The sequence below is a fragment of the Osmerus mordax genome, chromosome 7 (genome assembly GCF_038355195.1).
Source record: "Osmerus mordax isolate fOsmMor3 chromosome 7, fOsmMor3.pri, whole genome shotgun sequence".
In the NCBI taxonomy this organism is placed as follows: Eukaryota; Metazoa; Chordata; class Actinopteri; order Osmeriformes; family Osmeridae; genus Osmerus; species Osmerus mordax.
This window is the reverse complement of record NC_090056.1, coordinates 13655444-13677754: the sequence shown is the minus strand read 5'-3', so window position 1 is coordinate 13677754 and position 22311 is coordinate 13655444. Positions and strand designations below refer to the sequence as shown.

Here is a 22311-nt window from a genome sequence, read left to right as displayed (position 1 = left end):
AAAACTGGCAACGGTTATCAAATGGCACAAATACAACATACAAAAAAATATACTTAAAAATATAATTTAATGCATTTGCACTGTATCTAGACAAATAACATATTTTATGCACACAATCTTGTGCACATGATATTTCACCAATCATTGGAATCTGCTCCAAAGATCCCCACTGTGTTTGTGTTATTCGATGTCAGTCATTCAGCCTGTTGCTCATCAGAAGAAGATAGCACAAGACAATTGAATCACCTCATCATGGTAAGCTGTCAAGGGAGGGTTTTCTCAACATGACACTTTAAGGACATTTGTTCATGGTGGATGTTTAGAGCCTGTTGTCATGGCAACAGAACAGTGATAGGACACCCCCCCACACACACACGTCCCTATCCACCAAACATGAAATCATGCAACGAAAAGGGAAAGGGAGGGAAGAGATGCTCACGATTCCCGAGGATCACAGCCCATATGACCACACCTCCTCCCAGGATCCTCTGACATCATCATATCACATGTGGTCTGGGAATATAACGTGGGATTTGGTGAACGACACTGGATTTCTCTGACACCCTGCAGCGTGAAAAGCACAGAGAGGCGCACAGACAACTGTCCACGCTGTCAGTATTGTTTTCCCATTGGAAACCTTGCGGGGTAGTCTTCTGGGTCACGCACACAGTCGGCCTCCCTCATTAACTGTCTAACACAGGGTTAATGAGGCACACAGGATTGACCCTGCAAGTCTACACCCCCTGCTTCCCCGCACACTACTTCTTACTGTGTCCCCCTCCCTCCCTGTGTCTCTTGTTCTCTGGTCTCTATTTACCTCTGTGTTAATCCCCCCCTCCCCCTTTCTACCCCCCCCCCCCCCCCCCCCCCACAGACACACACACACTCTTTCTCACTCGCATCGCTCCCTCTCTGTTTTACTCCTCCCCTTATTCTCTCAAAGCCAGCAGGCTGCTATTCTAGCCAGACTGCATGCTACATGATCTCCTGGAAAACGCCGTTCCGTGTCTCTCTCGCCGCTCGATGGCTGGCCTTTTGTAGATTACACTCCAAGAGAAAGAAAGATGCCAGCGCTAGGACATTGACTCCTCTCTTTCATCCTTACCTTCCCCTTCCCCTTCCTTGATTTCCCCTTCCCTTCATCTTACCCAACGTCCCCATCCTCACTTCTTTCTGGACCTGCTTACCAGTCTTCTTTTCCCTCTTCCCTACCTAAACAAACCCACTCTCCCTTTCAGCTCCCCTCCCCTTGACAATGTTACCATGCATTAACTGGCTTCAGCCTTTCCTTGCCTTGCTGTCCTCCACCTTGCTCACGCGGGGCCAATACTGCCCTTCCAGCTGCCTGTGTCCGGACCACCACACAGTGGACTGCACCGGCCAAAGTCTCACCCGCCTCCCGGATTCCATTCCCTTGGACGTGCGGCGCCTCTTGCTCTCTGACAACTGGATTCCCTGGATCCCCTCTGACTTCCTGGTTCTGTACAGTGACCTGGTCTACCTGGACCTAAGGAACAACTCCCTGAACAGGCTGGAGCCTGGAACACTCAGCACCTCCTCCAGACTGGTCTTCCTGGACCTGGGCAGCAACAACCTGACAGAGATCCCCTCAGGAACCTTTGGGGAGTCTCGAAACCTCATCAAACTTCGCCTGGGCAATAACCCCTACCTGACCATGGTGGGCACGGATGCCTTCGAGGGCCTGACCTCACTGAGGGAGCTGGAGCTGGAGAGAAACGGCCTTGCAGGCCTCGACGTGGGGGTCCTGGAGCGCCTGCCCTCCCTGCGGTTACTACGCCTGGAGGGCAACCCCTGGATCTGCAACTGTCACTTTGCCAAACTCTTTGTGTGGCTGACGGAGAACCAGAACAAGCTTCCAAAGGGTGAGCTAAGCTGCTTAGAGTGTGTGTTTACAATTTTTATGCCATGCTACAGTATGACATAGAAAATAACTCTTTTGTGCTAATGCCAACAACTAACTTGTTTCTGATGCAATGTCACAAAGGTTGGGTCATTTGTGAGACTAAAATACATCATGTATAACTTTCAAATGTCATAATTATAAAAACATACTGAGCAAAAACAAAACAACATTTAGATATAGTAACAACGTCATTGCTAAGGTCAAATGCAATGTGTTCTTTATAGAAATTCAGAACTTCAAAGAAGGTATCTCATACAGTTTGATGTCAGTATTTTGTACACAAAAAAAGAATCATCCCAGTGTTGTAAAATCTACCCAAATCCATCTGTCCACGTTTGCTTTTGTATGAATAATGAATGAAACATATGGTTATGAATGTCCTCTGAATATAAATGTGTTGTCCCTTACATGATATGTGCAGGTCTAATTTTTGGATGCCCGACTACTGCCTGCTAAAGTCCATCCATCCAATCTCAAACAAAGTAGTGCCAGACATAGGCTTATAATTTTGGATGTCGGATTCAAATGTTGCATGAATAAATACAAATGTCTATAGGACATATTAGAATAGATTGCAATGATTCCCAGGCAAAATCAAAGTCACAACAGGACACATATAAATACTTTTTGTTAACAAAATAACCAGGTGGCATTACACAGGAACACTTAACCTGGAAAATAAGAATTTGATGCATGTTTTTTATGTGAGTCTACACTGTGTTACGACAGTAACACAGGAATCTGTCAGCATTGGTTACCACTTCTTACTTGGGTATGTACATTAGATGACAGAATATGTAATATGTTCTCATGGTCCAAAGCTCACTTCATATTACATCTGTGCGATGGCACAGTGGTAAGCATGGCCTGAAAATATATCATGTCTAACTCAACTGTTTAACCATGAACTCTTCCAAACAACTTTTCTGCACCTTCATACAAAGAAAGGTCTCCATACTGTATGAATGTTTTAACTGGGCTTTTCTGACTTTTTATTTTTTTGTTTGTTTTGTATCACTGAATTTTTCATTATTTTATTCATGCTACATCACATTGCCTTGTAACTAAAGCAATTAAAGCAACAGGAAACTCTAAAGCTCTAGCTCTCTGACAAGCTCCAGATTTCCCTGTGTACTCGACATCTCACGTAAGCGCTTGTCGGAAACTTCAGTAACTGTGGAACCAGAGGGGTTATAGTGACAGTTTTCATAGACACGTTATACTCAGTGCATGCTGCATACAATAGTTCCCTAATGTATGGAGCATTAGAAGGTTAAGGAAATCAGTCCTCAGTACATTGGAAACAGATCACATTTCCAACAGAACTCTTGACACTTCACGTTGAGTTAATCTGTGTGTAACAAGCCTTGGTGTACTTTAAAAACTAAATGTCAGTTGTGGTATATCATATCATGATATTTATTTGCTGTTTGCTTGGAGTGAATGGAGAGTTGTATGAGAAACATGTAGGTTATGAAGTATCAGCAAAGCCCACTTTAAGGACAAAACAAGTCTTCTTGTGCTGCATGTGTTTCAGTCCCCTGCCTTCGAGTACAATAGCATTTACTGCCTTTACTAGCCTTTACTACTATCCTCACATCATATCCACAGTATGTGTACAAGTGTACAAGTCTCCACTAAAGCTCAACGACACACAGGCAGACCTACTCTTCTAATTTCGTACCTTGGGGGACAGACTAGATACATGCTATGATAATCTTGTCATTCTATTGAGGCAGCAGACTGGAGATGGATGTTCTTGTGAGCTGCACACAGGGGAGAATATAGATATTTAATAGCGTAACAGTAATGGAGTTTATGGTTCCATTTCTAAGCATCTCAATCAATAGCTATTAATTACTGGAGAAAGAGTTTTGTCTTTCAGACCGAGAAGAATATTAAGAAGCGTTCAACCCTCTTATTAGGATTTTATGAATGCGATATTGTGTCTAAAAGTCTTTTTGGCATTTTAAGGATTGTTTAGTGATTTAATTGATCAACTGAATGTGAATGAATTATACTGTAGCTATGTTTCCTCTCAGTTGAGAAGAAAAAACTAACTTTCTTTGTCATCCAGTAGGGGGTTAGACCTGGGTGGATTGCTACTTGCATACACTGTGAAATACTTTGGTGTGCAACATTTGTCTAACCTACAATAATGTGAATAAAATCCTGAATGCTATGGATGACTGTACTTGACCCAGGTCTGAATGAGGTTATGCGTGAAGTATCTGACGAATATTGCGGTAGGCTGGAGTACAAAATGTGAAACCACAAATGAATATTCCAGTTGAACGATCTCTCTGTGGGTGTTTCTAGATGATGGATTGACCTACTACACACAATATATGATTGTAGGAATAGAAAAAAAGAAAACTGTTTCATTAGATCTTTCTGTAATTTTACATTTACATTTAGCAGACGCTCTTATCCAGAGTGACTTACAGTAAGTACAGGGACATTCCCCCCAAGGCAAGTAGGGTGAAGTGCCTTGCCTAAGGACACAACTTCATTTTGGCACGGCCGGGAATCGAACTGGCAACCTTCTGATTACAAGCCCGCTTCCCTCACCGCTCAGCCACCTGAATCCATTTTACAATAGTGTATAAGATAAGCAAGCGTCAATCATATAAAGAGGTCACCATGTACTCCTGTCACCAGTGGTGTTGGGTCAAGGATGAACATCCAGCATGTATTATTCACTGCTACTCTACATCTGATACCGAGGACAGCATGCCAGTGACACAGTCTAGACTGTTACCTCACAGTTAAAAGACACCATGCCCTATTTGAAGTAAACACACACAAAGGGGCACTAACACAAAAAACATAGAGATTCACACCGGAGATTCACACCAAAGATTCACACCAAAGATTCAAAACACGGTTTGAACAGACGTAATCGAGAGCAGACATAATTGATCCAGTTTTTGAGGGAATGCCACTTAAAAAAATATTCTGTTGCAACGTGTATCAGATAGAACTCCTTGCTGATTTAATTTCCCCATCCATTTTGTATTCTGGGTCCCTCCACACTCAGAGAGGAGTGTGTTCGTCTGTGCGTGTGAGCTTGTTGTGCATCAAGGAAGTCCACGTGACTCGAATATCACAGAGTGATGAGGTCACTAAGTCCCTTTGCATTTGGAAAACCCCTTCTGGTCTAACTGTGACTCAGTGCTACACATGCACGCGTAAATTCTTATACGCACATGCAAACACACACGCACACAAATGAACACACACAGAGACACACACAGATATATACAGGGTCGGAGTTGATAATAATATCTACTGACTACTGCTGGACAAAGCTACAAAGCAGGCAGGCTAAAACAGCCTAAAACAGCATTTACTCTTCCTTCATGATCACAGGAGGAAAAATATGGGCTGTGGATGATTTCAGTTGGATTGAAGTATCCAAAATCTGACAGCAATGAAATAATACTCATAAATATGATCTTCATCTTCTCACCCATGAGATTTCAGCTTCCCAATATCATATCGAACTATTCCCTTTGTCTTACTTCACTGTGTTGTTCAAGGACAAAATTGTGAGGATTCCCTTTACCATGGTTATGTAATGAGAAAAGTTTGTAATATTCTGTACAAATGGCAGAATATAATGAAAAGTGGTTTCATATGAATATATTAACAAAATAATTTAATGTTGCAGTTCAAACCTTAAACAGTCCTGTAATTTTCTCATAATGTAATATTTGACCTCCAAACAGATATTCTAACAAGTGTAAAAGTGATTATTTTGAGTGAATGCTATGCTAGCAGTGGCATCTGTCTGTAATGTACTTTTACCAGAGGGATGTTCCCCTTTGTCTCTTGTCATCTGGTGTCTGGTCTGGTCACCACTGGTTGGTTGGAGCAGATTAGGCCAACATTCTGTGAAAAGCCCCAAAGCAGATAGATAGTGAACATTTTTACAAATGTGTTTTCCTGTCACAAAAGGGGCAGACATTTTTTGGGGAGAGGATGTGAATCCTCATATTATTGTGAAATTATATAATAGGAATTATGTGTTTGACAGGTGTCCCATGATGCCTCTATAAATCACACAACATCATCTACAAAACTGGGGAATGCAGGCACTAAAGACATGTATTTATATGTCTGTTAAAGACAACCATAAATTCCTTTGGTTATGATGCACTCAGACAACCATCTTCAATCCAGGACGTAAAAAGTTTAACACCTGACAATTCACAACATATTTTATTCAAAACTAGCAGCTTTTCAGTCTTAAATCATTGAACATGCGGGAATGATTAGACTAATGGAACAGGTGTTAGAAAATACAACTCTAACAGCATTGGACATAAATCGTATTGGGTTGTCAAACATCAGAGAGCTAAATATATATATTAGATTTGTATGCACAACTACATTATGTTTACATTTGAAATATGTTGTCTCCTATTTCTGGTTATTACAATAACTAGGATATACCTAGCATTGATGTGATGATACTGGTACATCTATACGCATAATGGAAACGATACTAGCAAATAATGGTATGACATCCTCCTTTGTTCTGTTAGGTATGGACGGAATGGAGTGCTCTCTTCCATTGGACGGACAACGGGTGTCTTTAAGCCTGCTCTCAGAGGAAAGTTTCCGGGAGTGCCGGGGTATCCTCACCCTCACAGACTACCTCATTGTCATCTTTTCTGGTATTTCAGTTTCTGTGGCAGCCATCATGGCCAGCTTCTTCCTAGCTTCCACAGTCCACTGCTTCCAGCGTCTCAGCAAGGGTGGCAAAGCAGATGAAGAAGAAGGGAATGACTGAAGGAAGGAACAATCGAATGTCTAAGGACATTGTGTAGTGTCACAAATGACAACACACTACTACTAACTAACTTCTAAGAAGGCCTGTATGGAGGAAACATGAGAAACAGGAGAGCAAGGCCTAGAAAGAGAGGTAGGTGGGGTCAACACAGAACAGGATATTGGAATTGGCAGAAAAAGTAGCCAGAGTCAAAAGTCCCATGTGAAATCCTGTACTCCTGTACACAATGATGACAGCAACCGGCACACCATGAAGGAGAGATTGGCTGATGCCATATTACGATCAATTAGGTTAGAAAAATCTGAATGATGGTAAGGTGTTGTGATAACTGCTACATTAACTGAGTACATTTCATTTGTTGACTGCAGCCTTACTTCTCAAACCGACTCATTATATTTTGAGTTTCCACTTTGCACCTGTCCTTAATGGTATTTTCACCAGTGGTAGTCTGGGCTGTGATTCAATTATCAAATGCGATATGTCCATACCCTCCATAGACGTTACCTGGTGATACAGTATAAGCAAAAGGATGTGGGTTAGGTGGGAGGTGTGGACAGAGGAAAATTATTTTGAGGAAAGAGTTCAAATTACTGCACAGGAAATATATTTAAACTTATTATAGGGAAAATGAAAACACACACATGAACACACACACATGCAGAAACACAGTTTTGATCTCAACAAAGATAACTGGGTGACAATTGGTCGACACTTAAAAAGAGTTAATGCTTTACAGTACTGGTATTGTAAGTTGTTGAGCACTGATCTTCATGTTTACCAAAGATGTGTAAAGGTGACATAGTTATTGATCTCTGTACACTGAGGGGACTGTTTGTTGAAACTTATATTGTAAAAGGATTTCACTCACATGAAAGCAACTGTGGAAGTTGATATAACTGGCTTCATCACATAGTTTTTGAAGCCCAATGTATTCTTGTTGAGAAAATGTGTAGCTTATAGGACTGTATACTGTGTAAAACTAAAGCTGCTAAAATAAGACACAGATTTTGTCTTGAGAAAGCTATATTAGGAGTAGATATAACTTCTAAGTGGACCAATGATTTTCCCTGTTTCATCTTAAAGCACATATTGTTTTTTAATTAAAACATAAAATGTTCAAGAAATGCCATTAACCATTGTCCTCATTAATTTGGGGGATTTCACATAGTAACAGTAACGGCACATCTGATGTGAACATTGAGATACTGTAATTATGCTTATGCTTAACAGTAGTTAATTTAAAATACGCAACATCTTTATCGCCCCAGGATTATTAAGCCTTACAGGCCTCCTCCGTATGTCTGCCTTTAATCCCACTGAAGACTGGAATTGTTATCAGAGACGCTTACTTATGTTGTGGTCAGTTTGGTTTCTCCCCAGTGATACGAGAAGGATGATTCCAGATCGTAAAGGAGAAACTTCACCTCAGTGCTGATGCTGTAGCAATGACAGAAGGTGACGTCAGATCTATTGTAGGTCAATGTGTATGTTGTTTTCATTGGTAAAGTGTACATGGTTATTAGTCCATAAAAGCACTAAACCGTCATAGTGTCTGTAAAACTGTTTGAAGACATAGACTCCAAAAGGCTGTTTAAATGTTGTGTACTCAAATGTCAGTGATATTTGGGAACCCATTCATCTTGAGACATCCCCCCCAAAACATTTAGAAGGGCTTTTTTTCAATTTACTAATACCTTATGAAGAGGTGAATCATCAACCACGTGTAAGAGGAATTGAAGGAGGATGTATGTCATACATTAAACAATTGTGCTTAGAATTTTTTTGAAATGGTTTCATTTATTTCTGATATGTTGTTAAAAAAACTAAACAACTTCCACACAGTATACTGTATTCAGATATTGACATACTATACTGTAGATGTTATGTAAAAACAAAAGCAACTTGTAACTTACGTTAACTGATTAAGGTGTGCCGTTGTTTTGTATTAGTACTGTGACATGATTTTCAATTTCACATGTGGTTTTATAATTTTAGTAGACGGTTCAACATTGTACTAAGCCTCATCTATTAACCAGAACCAGAACTAACCATAAATGTACAATGCCCTTCATACTGAATAACTGCCTTTATAATTGAAACCTTTACTAATTTCTCAAGCCATGAATGTGCATTTGGACCTGGCAGTGCACTGTGACAGGCACTGTCACTGTTCCCATTGGAACCCATATGTGACAAATAGAGTGCCCTTAACGCTTGATAAAGTCGGCTTCTTCGGTCGAGTAATCAGAGGTCCCACTATGCTACAGCTGGGATTCACATCACATGCAAGAGTCCAGCGAGGTGAGGATGCAAGCAGAACATTAAAGAGGAGTATAGGCCACAGCAACACATGTTTTTAGGACTAGCTGTTATTTATCACCGGGTAACTGGTTTGTTTACCAGGATACTGAAATAAAATATGCACTGACTACATAGTTTATATGGACATTTATGTTTTCTTTTATGAAACGTTACTGCAAATAGTGTTTACCAAGCAGCTTTTCTAAACAATGTGGCAGGTCGTCCAGTTTAGCTCACTGCAATATTTTGCACTATATAACAGTCTTTTTGTGTTAAAGTCTAATATACGCTATTCTCTGGATTTGTGTGGTAATACCATGAAAAAGTGCCTTGTGTACAAAGTGATGTAATGTTTCTCTGTGGCAGAGGTGAATGTTGAAATGCTGAAAAACTGCACTATATTGCATGTTTTGAAGTGACTGGACAACTCGTGGTTGTACCCTTAGGGTGCAGACACACAAGCAGAAATCATGGAAAAGCAGATGAGTGTGATGTGGCTCAAATTAACCACAGACAGAAATGTGAATTAAGGAAGCGTGTACCATATTGCTGTCTCCTCAAACATTGTGCCAGATGAGCCTGAAAACAGGATGGAAAGAAGATGGGATGAGAGGAGGGGGAAATGAAAAGCAGAAAATAAGGATATTCCCGCATCCAGCGAATTTCTGTTGTCGCCATGGTTACATACCCTGGGGCCTTTTGGAAGCAGGCTCCATCACTGAAGAAGAGCTTTCAGATTTGCTACGTCACTGCTCTCTCTTGCTCTCATTCCCCCCTCCTTTGCAGCCTATTTCCTTCTCCTTCTCTCTCCCTCACCCTTTTTATTTCACTCCCTAAATTCCCCATTTTCTCTCAAACTCTGGCTCGCTCACATTCTACCACATTCCTCTCACAGCTCCTCTCCCTCCCTTATTACCAATCTCTCTGGGATTGCTTCAGATTACTGCCCAAAATATGATCTAATCCAGTCACAAGAAGCCCCTGAATTACAATTAGAATACCAAGATTACCTAAAACAACATCCAAACCTACTGATGCAACAACTTATTTTGAGACTTTTCTATGTCGCAACCATACCTTAAATAATCTAGTAGTCACCAGATGGTTTGACTTGTCCTTCCAGGTGTAATCACAAAGCCCTGGGTAAATTAAAACAGATATAGCGCAGAATGGCACAATCATAGCACAAACATAAACCACAATGTTGGTTTCCATAGCTGTCCTGGCAATGATAGGATCCAACCTTCTCGGATCCAAACCATGTCCCCTGTACATCTAACATTATGTGCAAACTACATTCATATAATGTTAGATGATGCTTAATGTCATAGACTGTATCTACTGTATATGTTAGATTTTACCATTGACTTCATTCAAGAGCCAGCCTCCACTGTGTTATCAAGACGTGCAACCCAAAGGAAATTCATACCCTTAGTTCACAACCTACATGATCTTCTTTCCTACACTTGATTCCTGTTTCAGTAACTGATGCTCCTCAGTGTACACTCTAGCCCACTTAAAGACTGTGATTACAACAGGTTGTGTAAAGTCTCGCTAGCGGGTGTGTTGAGAGGAAGCTGTTATCAGCTGCAAGAGATCTGGATGTCCAGGGCTTAAGGCTTCTGTCACACTGAGCTATAGTAAGTGGGTCAAATGTGCCAAACATACAACATAATACACTGAATGAAATATGTATAACACACACTGTCATGAACTCATGAAAATCATCTTATATCAAGAAATCAGGGACGACGGGATTTGTGTGTGTGTAAGAGTGACGGCAATCATTTCATATCAGAGCCAAGTTGAGGGTGAATGGGGCGTACCCATCTGCCCCTGGCCCAAGTGCCATGTCCAGCTGTGGTTGGTAGCAGATCTGGGAGCTGGAACAGATGGCCCTCTTTGCCACTGTGCACCTAACTTGGATTATGTGGGTGGGTGGCACTGGACCAGCCTACAAGGTGGGGGTGGGGTTCATGGGAGTAGTAGTGTGATGGGAGATTCACATCTGTCGGGATTATTGTTTCTGTGGGGGAAGGTATGGGACTGGGGGTGTAGGAATAGATTCATTGTATGTTACATATTCTGTAATATTAACAGTACAGAAGATTTGATGGTTGGATGTACAGTGAGTATACACCAAGTATGAGTGTAAGGGTTTACTGTGTGTCTGTGAATGTGCAATAAAGTACTCTACAGTGTGTGTGTGTGTGTGTGTGTGTGTGTGCCTGTGTGTTTCTGTTTGTTTGTGCAACGAAGCCCTCTGTGCATCATGGTTGGGTGTGGGCTGGACGATTAGATTTGTGGGGTGTGGATGGATTAATGTTCTCAGTACATTTAGAAGATCTGATGAACTATTGGGATCAGGCCAGACGAGTAATTACACATGGCGCTTTGAAACACACTGTGTGATTAGAGAATACGGTCATTAATATATTGTCTCAGAAGAGATACATGGATAGAAAAGATGGAGAGCGACAGGGAATCTAATGGAAGGTGTTAGTACTCAATGAAAAGCCTCACAACTCACTATAACTGCTGCAGAATTTCAGATGGCCCACCTTCAACGTCACACGATCCTAAACATGGTTTTGTTATTTTTGTTTTGTAACTGCCTTGTATTAGATGAATGTTGTAGTTGAGGAAAGACAATGTAAAGTTTATAATATCTATAAATACCCCCTGCCATGTTCACTCGTCTTGCTGACTCATTAGTAAGCTACAGCCTAGGCAAACACACACCCACTCCAAATTCTACTTTGAACATACCCAAGTCTTCTTACATTGACACCATCAAACCCATCTGCTGTATTCATCATTGCATTGCCGTTTACAATAGATAGAGGTTAAGTTACTGTTAAATCTGGCAGGTTCTGTCACAACATGAGGCCAATTTACAGGTCCAAGTATGCAGTATACAATCTGACCTATCGCAGACAGGAAATATTATTGAAAAATAACTTTTTAAGGCATGCCATAAATGTTAAGGTGTTTAGTGAATAAGAAGGTAGAATTTTGTTAATTTCATTGTGAGGAGTAAAATGTAGTTACACATTTTTGGACCTTGAAACTATTTAAACAAACTTTTCCCAACTACATAACCGTATATGCCTACCGTATTCCTCGTCTCTTTGGTAGTTTTCCTTCAGGAAATTTCTTGATCACTGTGGTTGTCCAAAAAACTACCAGACAAATGCGCCTCACTGCGGTGTAATCGCACAGTAGATTAATTTACAATACACCCTAATCATGCTTAACAGTTAGATGTTTATCACTGTAAATCAAAAACAAAGAAACTAAACAAAAAAGAAATATCAGCAACCTCCAGTATCTACAGCGATAACCCCAAACGTTAACTAAAGGGAGAAATGTACTATTAAAAGTTTGGCTTCCGAACAGTAGATGTCCTCGTCTGCTCGCGAATCATGCCACAGAAATGGCTTTGTTTTTGTCACGTGACAGGAAAACACTCGTTGGAAGTTCTGAGGTACGAGGAAGTGCACGCCTCTGTTATTTTCTACGCTCGCGACACTGACATGTAACTATGGGAGAAGTATGACTGGAGAATAAATTAGCATCATGGATATCGGCACAAGTACCAAGTGAGCCAGCCTTTCTGCTGCAATTATTCGTTTTCTTTAGCTTGCTTGGCTGGAACTGTCAAATCGATTGTTGTTTGTGTGACTCTTCACTAGCAAAGTAGCTAGTCTAGGTAGTACGTGCAATCTTCCAAGCAAGCTAACCAGCTAGCATAACAACAACCTTGTCCTCAACCCAGGATTCTTTCCTAGCAAGCTAACAAAGTGGTGTTTGTGCCAGCTGAGTTGTCACTACTTTGTCTTCACTATTGACGCTAGTTAATTCAGAAAACCTGTTCTGGTTTATATTGCTAGTTGCTAGGTTGAACGCCATTGTCTCCCTGCCCGCGCATGCAGCAATACCTGCGTTGACATTGCAGGCTTGTACTAGTAGCAGCGCTTTGATAGGTATCTGGCTAAACTAACCTTCCTAAATTGACAGTCAGCAAACATTCACATAATAGTAATCGTTTGTTTAAAAAGAATAGAAGCCAGAGCTAAACTAAGCCAGTTGTAGCGTTACAGATCTTGTGTTGTGTCAGATTAGAGATGAATTACATAGCAGTGAACAAGCTTGCTAACTAGCTAACCTATCGACATCCAGAAGCTGCCAAAAAGTCAAAGATAGCGTTAGACATCTTGCGCTTTATGATTTGTTTTGTTAGGTAAAGCGTTTGAATATAAGCTTCAGCTTGTAGATAGTTACAGTTAATTCGAATTTCGGCATTGGGTTTGGTCTGGTGGTGTCTAGTGTCAGGCTGAAGTTATACCAGTTAGCTGTCAGTTTTGTTGAGTGTCTGTAAAACAGTGAAGGATGCATGTGTTATACTGTAAGGTAACTAAGATTCACGTTGGAAGTGCACACAAATAATGAGGAATGTACACTGAATACTGTACAACTGGAATCCTAACCGGTTTCGCTGGATTGTTTTGGTACAGTGAGAATAAGTTACTCTTGATTTTGATTGTTGATTTTCTTGTTTGTTTTGTGTCATTTTTCTAGGCATACTTTTTAATCGTGTTGAGGCTTTCATTGCAAGAGTCAAGATCCTTTCATCCAATTATCCCTCCCACACCTTCCCTGCTGAGCCCCAACGCCCCCCATTTCCCCTCCCCGAGCCCTCAGAATGTTGGAGGGACTTGTTGCCTGGGTTCTCAACACATACCTAGGAAGATATGTCAGCAACCTAAATACCGACCAGCTTTCCATCGCCTTATTGAAAGGTACTTTGCGCTTGTCAGTGTATCCTGTGTGCATTTTTGCTGAATGCATGCCAGTCTGTATGTGTGTAGACTACCTCATGCAGTCTAATGACTTAATCTGTCGATTACACCTAAACAATGGACTGTGTATGCCCTCTATGTGTAATTGTTTCTGCTTGCAGAGTTCATATTCCCTATTTTTTCCACAGGGGCGGTGGAGCTGGAAAACCTCCCCCTGAGAAAAGATGCCCTTAGAGAGTTTGATCTACCCTTTGAGGTCAAAGCTGGTGAGGAAGTACTAATGACTCATTTTTAACCAGATGTATCTCCAGCCTTATGACTTGTGAAGTTGGGCTACTAGCACTGTTTTAGATCTATAAAAAAAGTTCCTGTTCGGTGACCAGTATGTAAAGGTGTATTAAAAAATATCTAGCATGCGTTTTAAGGTTGTCATCATTACTCTGGTGTATATTTTTGATGTATAGAATATTTCAGGTGTTTGTAAATCAAACCTCTTTCTTGTTCTCCAATAGGCTTTATTGGGAAGATCACACTCCAGATCCCCTTCTACCGACCCCACAGTGACCCCTGGGTCATCTCAATGTCCCAGCTCAATCTGATCATCGGCCCTGCACGTCCCCAGGAGTACGATGAAGAGAAGGAGCGGGAGGAGGAGAGGGAGCGCAAGAAACTATTGCTAAAAGCCCTAGAAGACAAATGGAAGGTAAGAGAAAGGGTTTTATTTATTCTGAAAGGATGATGGAATGGAATCCTGATTATTTGATAGCATGCATGCTGATTTCCTGCCTGATATCTCTCGCAGAGTGAGTGTGAGCAAAGAGGAGAGTCGTACTGGTACTCAGTCACTGCCTCTGTGGTCACCAGGATAGTAGAAAACATTGAGGTAAACAGATGTCTTAGGATCACAACATCATTTAAAAACAATTATGGTTGGCTACCCTGTTGCGTATATAGAATCACATATTTTGCCTGTGTTTGCCTGTTTTAGCTGAAGATACAAGGTGTCCACTTACGATTTGAGGACAACTTCTCTAATCCAGAAAAGCCCTTTTGCTTTGGTGTTTGTATTAACAATGTGTCTGCTCAAAACTCATCCAAAGAACCGGTAAGTTACCAAGCCTAAGACATTGCCAACAGCTGAGATATTGGGCTCTGAAGCTAATGTTGAATCAATGGAAATATATTTTGGTTCCTAGACTCAGAAACTGTTACGTCAAAAGCAGCTGGAGATTGAAGAATTCAGTGTCTACTGGGACACCGAGTCTAGCATGCTGGGAGCCCTCCCTACTAGTGAAATTCAGGTAACAGATACCAACACTGTTTAGTTTGATTGATTAAAAATAATTCCCATGTTATAACCAAATGCTTTGGTCTTCTTTTCTCATGACAAATAACAGTTGTTTTTATCCATGTGGGACTTTCTAGGAGGCCATGACTAAATGCATGCAGAGCCGGGAGCACCAGTATATCTTTGAGCCTGTGTGTGCCTCAGTGCTGCTGCGGAGGAATGCCTCCAAGGAGCCTCTGAGGTCTCGCCACACGCCTCGCATCGAGGGCCAGGTCCAGCTAGAGCCTCTGTCCCTACGTCTTTCACAGGTAATACTCTAGTCTCTCCGTAAGCCCGTCTTCTTTTGACCCTGGCCTCATACCTGTCACACGTATTAGTACCTTTCCACTGCCTTTAAGCAGTCCAAGGAGCAGTCCAGCAGTCCAACTCATCCAGATATTGGTCATGTGTTTGGGTACTTTCAGGTCCAGTATCAGCAGATCATGGCCTTCCTCAAAGAGCTGGACCGCAGGGAGAGGGAGATGCTTTTTCGCAAGTGGAGACCCAAAGTTCCAGTCTCCGTAAAGTAGGTTTGATCTCTTTGTATTATATCTTTGCATAAGTCCACTATGCTTACTTGACTATATGGTTTTTGTATTTGTTTCTCTATGCCGGTGTATGTGCATTCAGGTTCGTGTTTTTTGCATTTGTGTGTGTGTGCTGCGTTTAGCTGCAGACAGTGGTGGACATTTGCAATCCATGCCAACCTGAGTGAGATCAGGGAGCTCAGGCGGAGGAGGAACTGGGACTTTGCCCTGCAGCGTGCGCGGGATGCACAAGTCTACACCAACCTCTACTTCCAGAGACTAAAGGGGGCGCCCCTTGACCCACATGAAGAGGTTAAAACCACTCATATTTATATTTCTCAAACCTTTCAGAATTCTACACATAAACAGTATAAGGCATACAATTAACATGGGTTGAATATTGAAATGTTTGGGTCGTTTCCTTTTTATCCAGTGTGAGTTGGATAGAGTGGAAGAGGAGCAGACTTTGGAGGAGTTGCAGAGTCTAAGAGGAGTAGTTCATGACTGCTTCCGCAAGCAGGAGGAGATCGCAGAGGCAAGATAAGATTATTACACTGATAGAGCTTAACTGGAATTAACTGAACTGTCATCAAGGTCTTGGCACCCCCATGGAGAGAAATGCCCTGCTTTTTTCAGAATATATCTAATACTTGACTGGTTTAAGGCTTTGGTTACCGGTACAAATTATGGTTCTATGTAATTACGATTTAGCATTTTCAAATTGATCTGATATACTCCTTCTTATCGCTCCAGAATGTACGAGAACCCATCTCTGACCCCCCACCCTGCTCTCCCACTGGCTCAATTCCTAAGAGTGGGAGCTCAGGGATGATCCAGTACCTGCAGTCATGGTTCCCTGGTTGGGGAGGTTGGTACGGAGACACGCAGGGCCCAGAGAGGGGCTCTGATGAGCTTTTACCAGGGCCCGCCACATGGGACATCCTTGGTGGGTACTGTGATCCAGAAGACTATATTCTATTCAAGAATAAATGTATCAAACCTAACCATACCTTACTACACACTGCATAATAATAATAATAATAATGCACACAATAACAGCATGTCCTTCTATTACCCTAACCAGCAGATACAGAGGACCTATTTGATCCCCTTGAAGACTCCCAGACACTGAACACCTTCACCAGGAGGGACCACCTGTTTGCCCGGCTGGAGTTCCTGCTGGAGAAAGGTTCAGTCACACTGTTCCACCAGGACAGGAGGGCAGGCACGCTCCAGGAGAGTGGAGTCATCCAGCTGGAGTTCTCTGGTAGGCCTGCTCTGTGGTAATTTGGACAGAAATTAAATAGGCAGTGTTCACTGGCAAAACATCCTCTGTGATGCAATACGCAATAGTGTGGAAATTAATTGAGCTTTGGGTTATTTTTTGTTCTGCTTAGGCCATTCACACAGCTTTTTTTATTTACCATGCTTGTTCTGAATTGGAGTGTATTGATTCTTTCTCAGGGGTCAAAGTGGGAGTGGAATCTCTGCCTCGCTCAGAGACCTCTCTGTTCTCTGTTAAGCTGGGTGGGCTGTTCCTGAGAGACCTCACCACCCAGGGCTCTATCTTTCCTGTGCTAGTTTCCCCCAAACCGGTGAGTAACAACAGATCTGCCAAGGCTCACACAGTTGGAGCCAGTGAATAAAGCAGTTCAGTGGACATACTGTGTTACAGACGAATCAAAGATGAATGTAAAGATTTGTCATGCTGTAGCTAAATGTGCAAAAGCTAATATGGTTTAACCCCTCTTACAGAACAGAGTTGCCATAAATCAACCTTTTGGGCAGCCCTACAGTGCAGATACAAACAGCTCAGGTATAGAATATACTGTAGCAGTTTATGTAAATATATCAATAGCCCTGAGTTGAGCTCCAATCAATGTAATTGTAATTTGTGTTGCATTTTAGGCCCTGAATCATCAGCACCTCCTGTGTTTGAAATGATCTATGAGCGCAACCCTGCGAGAAGTTCATTTGAGAGGAGACTGGATGTGAAAACCAGCCCACTCAACATAATCTATAACCCCCAAGCCATCAAGAAAGTGACTGATTTCTTCTACAAAGGAAGGGTCCATACTTCAGGTAAGATGCATCTAAAGCATTGCAACAGCACAGTGTATTGCCATCATGCATTCATATCATAAACTGGAAGCTGGTGACTGGTGTTATGTATTGTCTGGCAATGTACATGTCTGATCCTTTGGAGCAGAGCAGCTTATGGAGAATTTAAATAGAATATAAAGAACATTTTAGAACATGTCATGTTCATCCTGTGTGTTCTTCAGGCTTTGGGTACCAGTCTGAGCTGGAGCTGAAGGTAGCAGAAGCGGCCAGGAGGCAGTACAACAAGCTGAAAATGCAGACCAAGGCAGAGATCAGACAAACTATCGACCAGCTGCTGGTTGGAGAGTTCATTGTAAGATTGAATTAAATGGGAATACTCACAGAATAATTCGATTGATCTACTTTTAACTAATATCAGAAACATACAAAAAATGTCCTTAGTGCTAAATGCTAGTGCTAAAAGTATTTCATGTGTCACGATAGGAGAATAGTAAGCGCTGGACCATGAAGCTGGACATCTGTGCACCCCAAGTTATATTTCCTGATGACTTTCAATCCGAGGACCCCATGCTAGTTGTGGTTGATCTGGGCCGCATTCTTCTCACTAACTCTCAAGGTAAATTAGCTTATCATGCTCAAGGCTTGTCTGAGATAGTTTTTCTTTTTTGCATTTGCTGAAAGGTATAAACCTGTTCCCTGTTCTGCTTTCTAAAGAGGACACAAAAGCCAAGTCCAAGATCTCTCAGCCAGAGGGAGAGGAGCTGAGTGACGAAGAGTACCAGACTCCACTGGCCACACCTCCAGAGTCTCCAGCCCCTGAATTTGAGACCATGTCCAAAGACCACACTAAGAGCCATGAACTCCCCAGCTTTAAGTCCCCTGAGGGCGCTCAGGCCTTCTGCAGAAACCTGTATGAAAAGTATTCCCTATCTTTCAAAGACTTGCAGATCATGGTAGGTCGATACAAAGACAACTGGAAGCACCTCCAGGAGAGTGAAGTTGGGCCCACTCATGTGGTAGAGAAGTTCAATGTGCTGTTGCAGCTGGAGCAGAGGCTGCGTTACACCTCGGATCCCCAGCTCCCCGGGGCTGTCCTCTCAGGCACTCTACCAGACCTGAAGGTACACATCAACCTGGAGAAGATGACTGCGCTCAGGAGCTGCCTAGCCCGGCTTAGCACTCCTGCAGATGGAGAGGAAATCGAGGGAAAAGGCCAGAGTGTCAAATCCCCAGACCCCTTGACACTGCGCCATGAGAAGATCTTTCAAAGAGAAGACAGCCAGTGGAAACTCCAGGGCTCAGCTAAAAACCTGACCCAGAGTGTTATGACCCTGGAGCAGCACACACGAGAAGTCCTGGTGGAGTCTCGGCTCCTCCTGGCCGAGTTCAACATTAATTACATGCAGCTGGGCGTGGAGAGCAACGGACGCTACATCTCAGTCCTTAAGGTCTTTGGCACCAATGCCCACTTTGTGAAGCGGCCTTATGATGCTGAGGTTTCTCTAACTGTTCATGGACTCTTGCTGGTGGACACGTTACAGACCTATGGCTCTGACTTTGACCTCTTGGTGGCCTCTCACAAACACCTCAGCTTTGATGTGCCCACAGGCAGCCTCCGTCAAAGCCAACCTTCCTCCCCCACCTCGCCTCAGGGAAGATCCCCTGAGCACCCATCCTTTCATCGTGGCTCATCCTCTGGGATGCTCTTTGACAAAATCTCTCCCTTCAGCTCCTTCCTCAGGGACCAGGAAGCCCTAATCAGGCTGGAGTACCAGTTTGTCAGTTCTGACTGCCCTTCCATGAACTTGGACAGCTCGCTCCAAGTAACCACCCTGCAGGTCAACAACCTGGACATCATCCTCAACCCAGAAACCATGGTGGAGCTATTGAAGTTCTTACAGCAGTCTTTCCCAAAGGAGGAATCTACCTGGACTCCATCAACTCAGCAGCCCTCTCCATTACCTTCAGGTGAGGACCAGGATGAGACCTTCCAGTCCACCTACGATCAGAACAAAGAGCTAACGGTGGAGATCCATCGGCTCAACCTACTACTCCTTCGTACCGTGGCCACAGGGACTGTCCTTGGCAGGGAAAAGAAAGGTATAAAGATAGCTACTGCCAGCATTAATGGCACCAAGGTCAATGTGTCCATGGGCAGCCGTCTGGATGTTAATGGTTCGCTAGGGTCCATGCAGCTGGTTGACCTTACTCAGGAAGGAGGGAGGAGTCAGTTTGTGGTCAGCATTGGGAATGTAGAGGAAGATTCTTCAGTTGGAGGGGTAGCCTTCTTTGCAGGTGCTGGAAGTTCCCCTTCGGAGGCCTTGAACTTTCGCCTCATGGAGAAGTCTCAAGGAGAGTGCTCTTTACAGCTTCAGATGGCATCCTTACACTACAACCATTCTGCCAAGTTCCTGAAAGAGCTCAGTCTGTCTGCCAACGAGGTGGAGGACAACTTCAGATCTATGCTGAAAACAGCTGCTACTAAAGTGTCCACAGTGCTGGCCACCAAGACTGCAGAATACAGTGGGATGGTTTCTCTTTTTGAGACGCCCTCCAGGAGATCTCGGACTCAGAGCCAAAGTGGACCTAACTGGACCTATCCCTTTGAGGATGAGGAGGATCTCACTATACAGGAGGAAGAACCCACTTTAGACTCATTCATGGTGAAACTGACCCTGAACGTCAGCATTGACTCACCTGTCGTATCCATCCCTCGTAAACCTGGTCACCCCGAACTTCTGGTTGGTCATTTAGGAAGTATAACCATACAGAACTTTGTGACTGGGCAGGAGTCTCAAGGTGAGAGGTTACAGGTGTTGGTAAAGGATATTCGACTCTACTCGCTCAATACAAGTCACCTTGTTTTACGAAAGCCAACCAGAAATGACAGCAGTTCTGGCTCCAGCATGTCCCCTTCCCATAATAGCAATGCTAATCAGGAGGAGCCACAGTTTACCCGCCATGACTTCTTTGAATCTCTAAGCCGTGGAAAAGGTGAGAGTTAATTATTTGATGAATGAGTTGACTGCAGGATGAGTGACCACTTTTGTGTCCAGGTACATAGTTTGTAATAATTGAAGTCATTACTTGTTTCCATTTTCTCACACAGCCTTTCATATTCTGAAAGACACAACTATTCAGTTTACCTTGGAGAAAGTCTCTATCGATGAGGAAGATACCCAGTTCCCCTTTCTAACTACGGAGGAACCTTATCAAAGTACAGGACTACTCAGAGTTGAAGGCAAATTTGTTAACCCAGTTCAGGTATGACAATACTATATCAATGTTTTTCTGTGATTGATAATGATGTCCATTGTAACCAATTGACCCTTTCAATGTGAGTAGAATGGTGTCACTTGATGATACAGTATTTTACTTTGTTTTACACAGGTGTTCCTGGCCAAGCCTGTGTACGAGCAGGTGTTACAGACCTTGGACAACCTCTCTCTCATTGAAGAACATCGAGTGACTCCCAGTCAGCCTCCCACCCCGCCACCCCCCACCCCTTCCTCCACCAAACCCCACCGCTTTCCAGACCCCCAGGGAGGACTTTTTGCCCGGGACCCACCCCACATTAGCCTCTCCTATTCCTCCTTGTCAAACTCGCTCTCAGCTCCCAAGCCCTTGCAGGCCCACAGCCCCCCATTCCAGCCACCTTCCTTCACTCAGGTGCACGCCACCTTTCGGGTGGCAGAACTTCAGGTGCAGCTCAGTGCTGACCTCACCCAGGGCTCTCAGGGACTTGTTAGCTTACGCTTCCAAGACCTGGAAGGTGACTTCACTAAGGATCACCCCCATTCCCTGTCTGTCCAGCTGACATTGCGCTCCCTGCAGATGGAGGACCTCCTGGAACAGAACCCAGAGTCCAAGTACAAACATCTGATGATATCCCGTGGTGCCCCAAAGCCCTCCACATTTAGCCCTAAGGAGTATCTGTCTCAGAGCTGCCCCTCTTCCTCCAATGCCTTGTACCCAGAAATGCCCCGCTCCCTGCCTGCTCACATGGAGGAGGCTCAGAATGTCTTCCAGCTCTACCAGAGGCATCCCAGTACCCCGTCTGCCAGCAGCCGCAAGAGCAAGAAAGACCCTGCCTGCCCCAGCACTCCTCCACCATCCCCCACAAGACAAAGCCCTTCCCCACAACCCACCCCAGACTTTGATGACTCATTGGTGCACATCAATGTGCTACTGGTGGACAGACGGCATCCAGAGTTCAAGACCCGCTATGGCAGCATTGGGCGAAGTGTGGATGTTGACTTTAACTGCCTAGACGTGCTGATCACGCTGCAGACCTGGGTGGTCATTCTGGACTTCTTTGGCATCGGCTCCACTGCCAACAACCACGCGGTCAAGGTGCCCACCATGTCCCCCCTGCCCATGCCAGGGCATCCTCTGTACCAACCTGACTTGGGAGACATGTACCCAGACATTGTGGAAGAGGAGGTGGAGGTGGTCAATACCAAACTTGATCTAAAGGTACTTCAGTAGTAATATCCTGCTTCTTCGGAATTTGGGGTTTTTATTTTATATAATTGTGAATTCAAAATGGTGATTCAGCTGACCCCAGT

General features: G+C 43.3%; 2 protein-coding genes across 2 annotated transcripts in view; both read left to right on the top strand.

Moving 5' to 3' along the window:
* Nucleotides 1-1255: 1255 nt before the first annotated feature.
* Nucleotides 1256-6722, top strand: lrrc38a (leucine rich repeat containing 38a). Its single transcript, XM_067240778.1, has 2 exons — nucleotides 1256-1883; nucleotides 6475-6722. The coding sequence occupies exons 1-2, from the start codon at nucleotides 1256-1258 to the stop codon at nucleotides 6720-6722; spliced, it is 876 nt and encodes a 291-aa protein (XP_067096879.1).
* A 5826-nt stretch (nucleotides 6723-12548) lies between these two features.
* Nucleotides 12549-22311, top strand: part of vps13d (vacuolar protein sorting 13 homolog D) — a 32830-nt gene continuing 23067 nt past the window's right edge. Inside the window, exons 1-21 of the mRNA XM_067239327.1 lie at nucleotides 12549-12625; nucleotides 13605-13825; nucleotides 14014-14091; nucleotides 14338-14528; nucleotides 14628-14708; nucleotides 14814-14930; nucleotides 15022-15126; nucleotides 15251-15421; nucleotides 15578-15678; nucleotides 15823-15991; nucleotides 16113-16214; nucleotides 16433-16625; nucleotides 16764-16946; nucleotides 17144-17274; nucleotides 17435-17495; nucleotides 17588-17761; nucleotides 17965-18095; nucleotides 18227-18359; nucleotides 18458-20737; nucleotides 20853-21007; nucleotides 21134-22219. Coding sequence (XP_067095428.1) covers nucleotides 13729-13825; nucleotides 14014-14091; nucleotides 14338-14528; nucleotides 14628-14708; nucleotides 14814-14930; nucleotides 15022-15126; nucleotides 15251-15421; nucleotides 15578-15678; nucleotides 15823-15991; nucleotides 16113-16214; nucleotides 16433-16625; nucleotides 16764-16946; nucleotides 17144-17274; nucleotides 17435-17495; nucleotides 17588-17761; nucleotides 17965-18095; nucleotides 18227-18359; nucleotides 18458-20737; nucleotides 20853-21007; nucleotides 21134-22219 — 5739 coding nt within the window. The 5' untranslated portion in view covers nucleotides 12549-12625; nucleotides 13605-13728. The remainder of the gene's footprint in view (nucleotides 12626-13604; nucleotides 13826-14013; nucleotides 14092-14337; nucleotides 14529-14627; nucleotides 14709-14813; nucleotides 14931-15021; nucleotides 15127-15250; nucleotides 15422-15577; nucleotides 15679-15822; nucleotides 15992-16112; nucleotides 16215-16432; nucleotides 16626-16763; nucleotides 16947-17143; nucleotides 17275-17434; nucleotides 17496-17587; nucleotides 17762-17964; nucleotides 18096-18226; nucleotides 18360-18457; nucleotides 20738-20852; nucleotides 21008-21133; nucleotides 22220-22311) is intronic.

Excerpts from the sequence above, each read along its gene's own strand:
- lrrc38a (XM_067240778.1), top strand. The coding sequence starts at position 1,256 with ATGTTACCATGCATTAACTGGCTTCAGCCTTTCCTTGCCTTGCTGTCC. Across the intron at positions 1,884-6,474 it reads CCAGAACAAGCTTCCAAAGG|GTATGGACGGAATGGAGTGC; the intron begins GTGAGCTAAGCT and ends TTGTTCTGTTAG.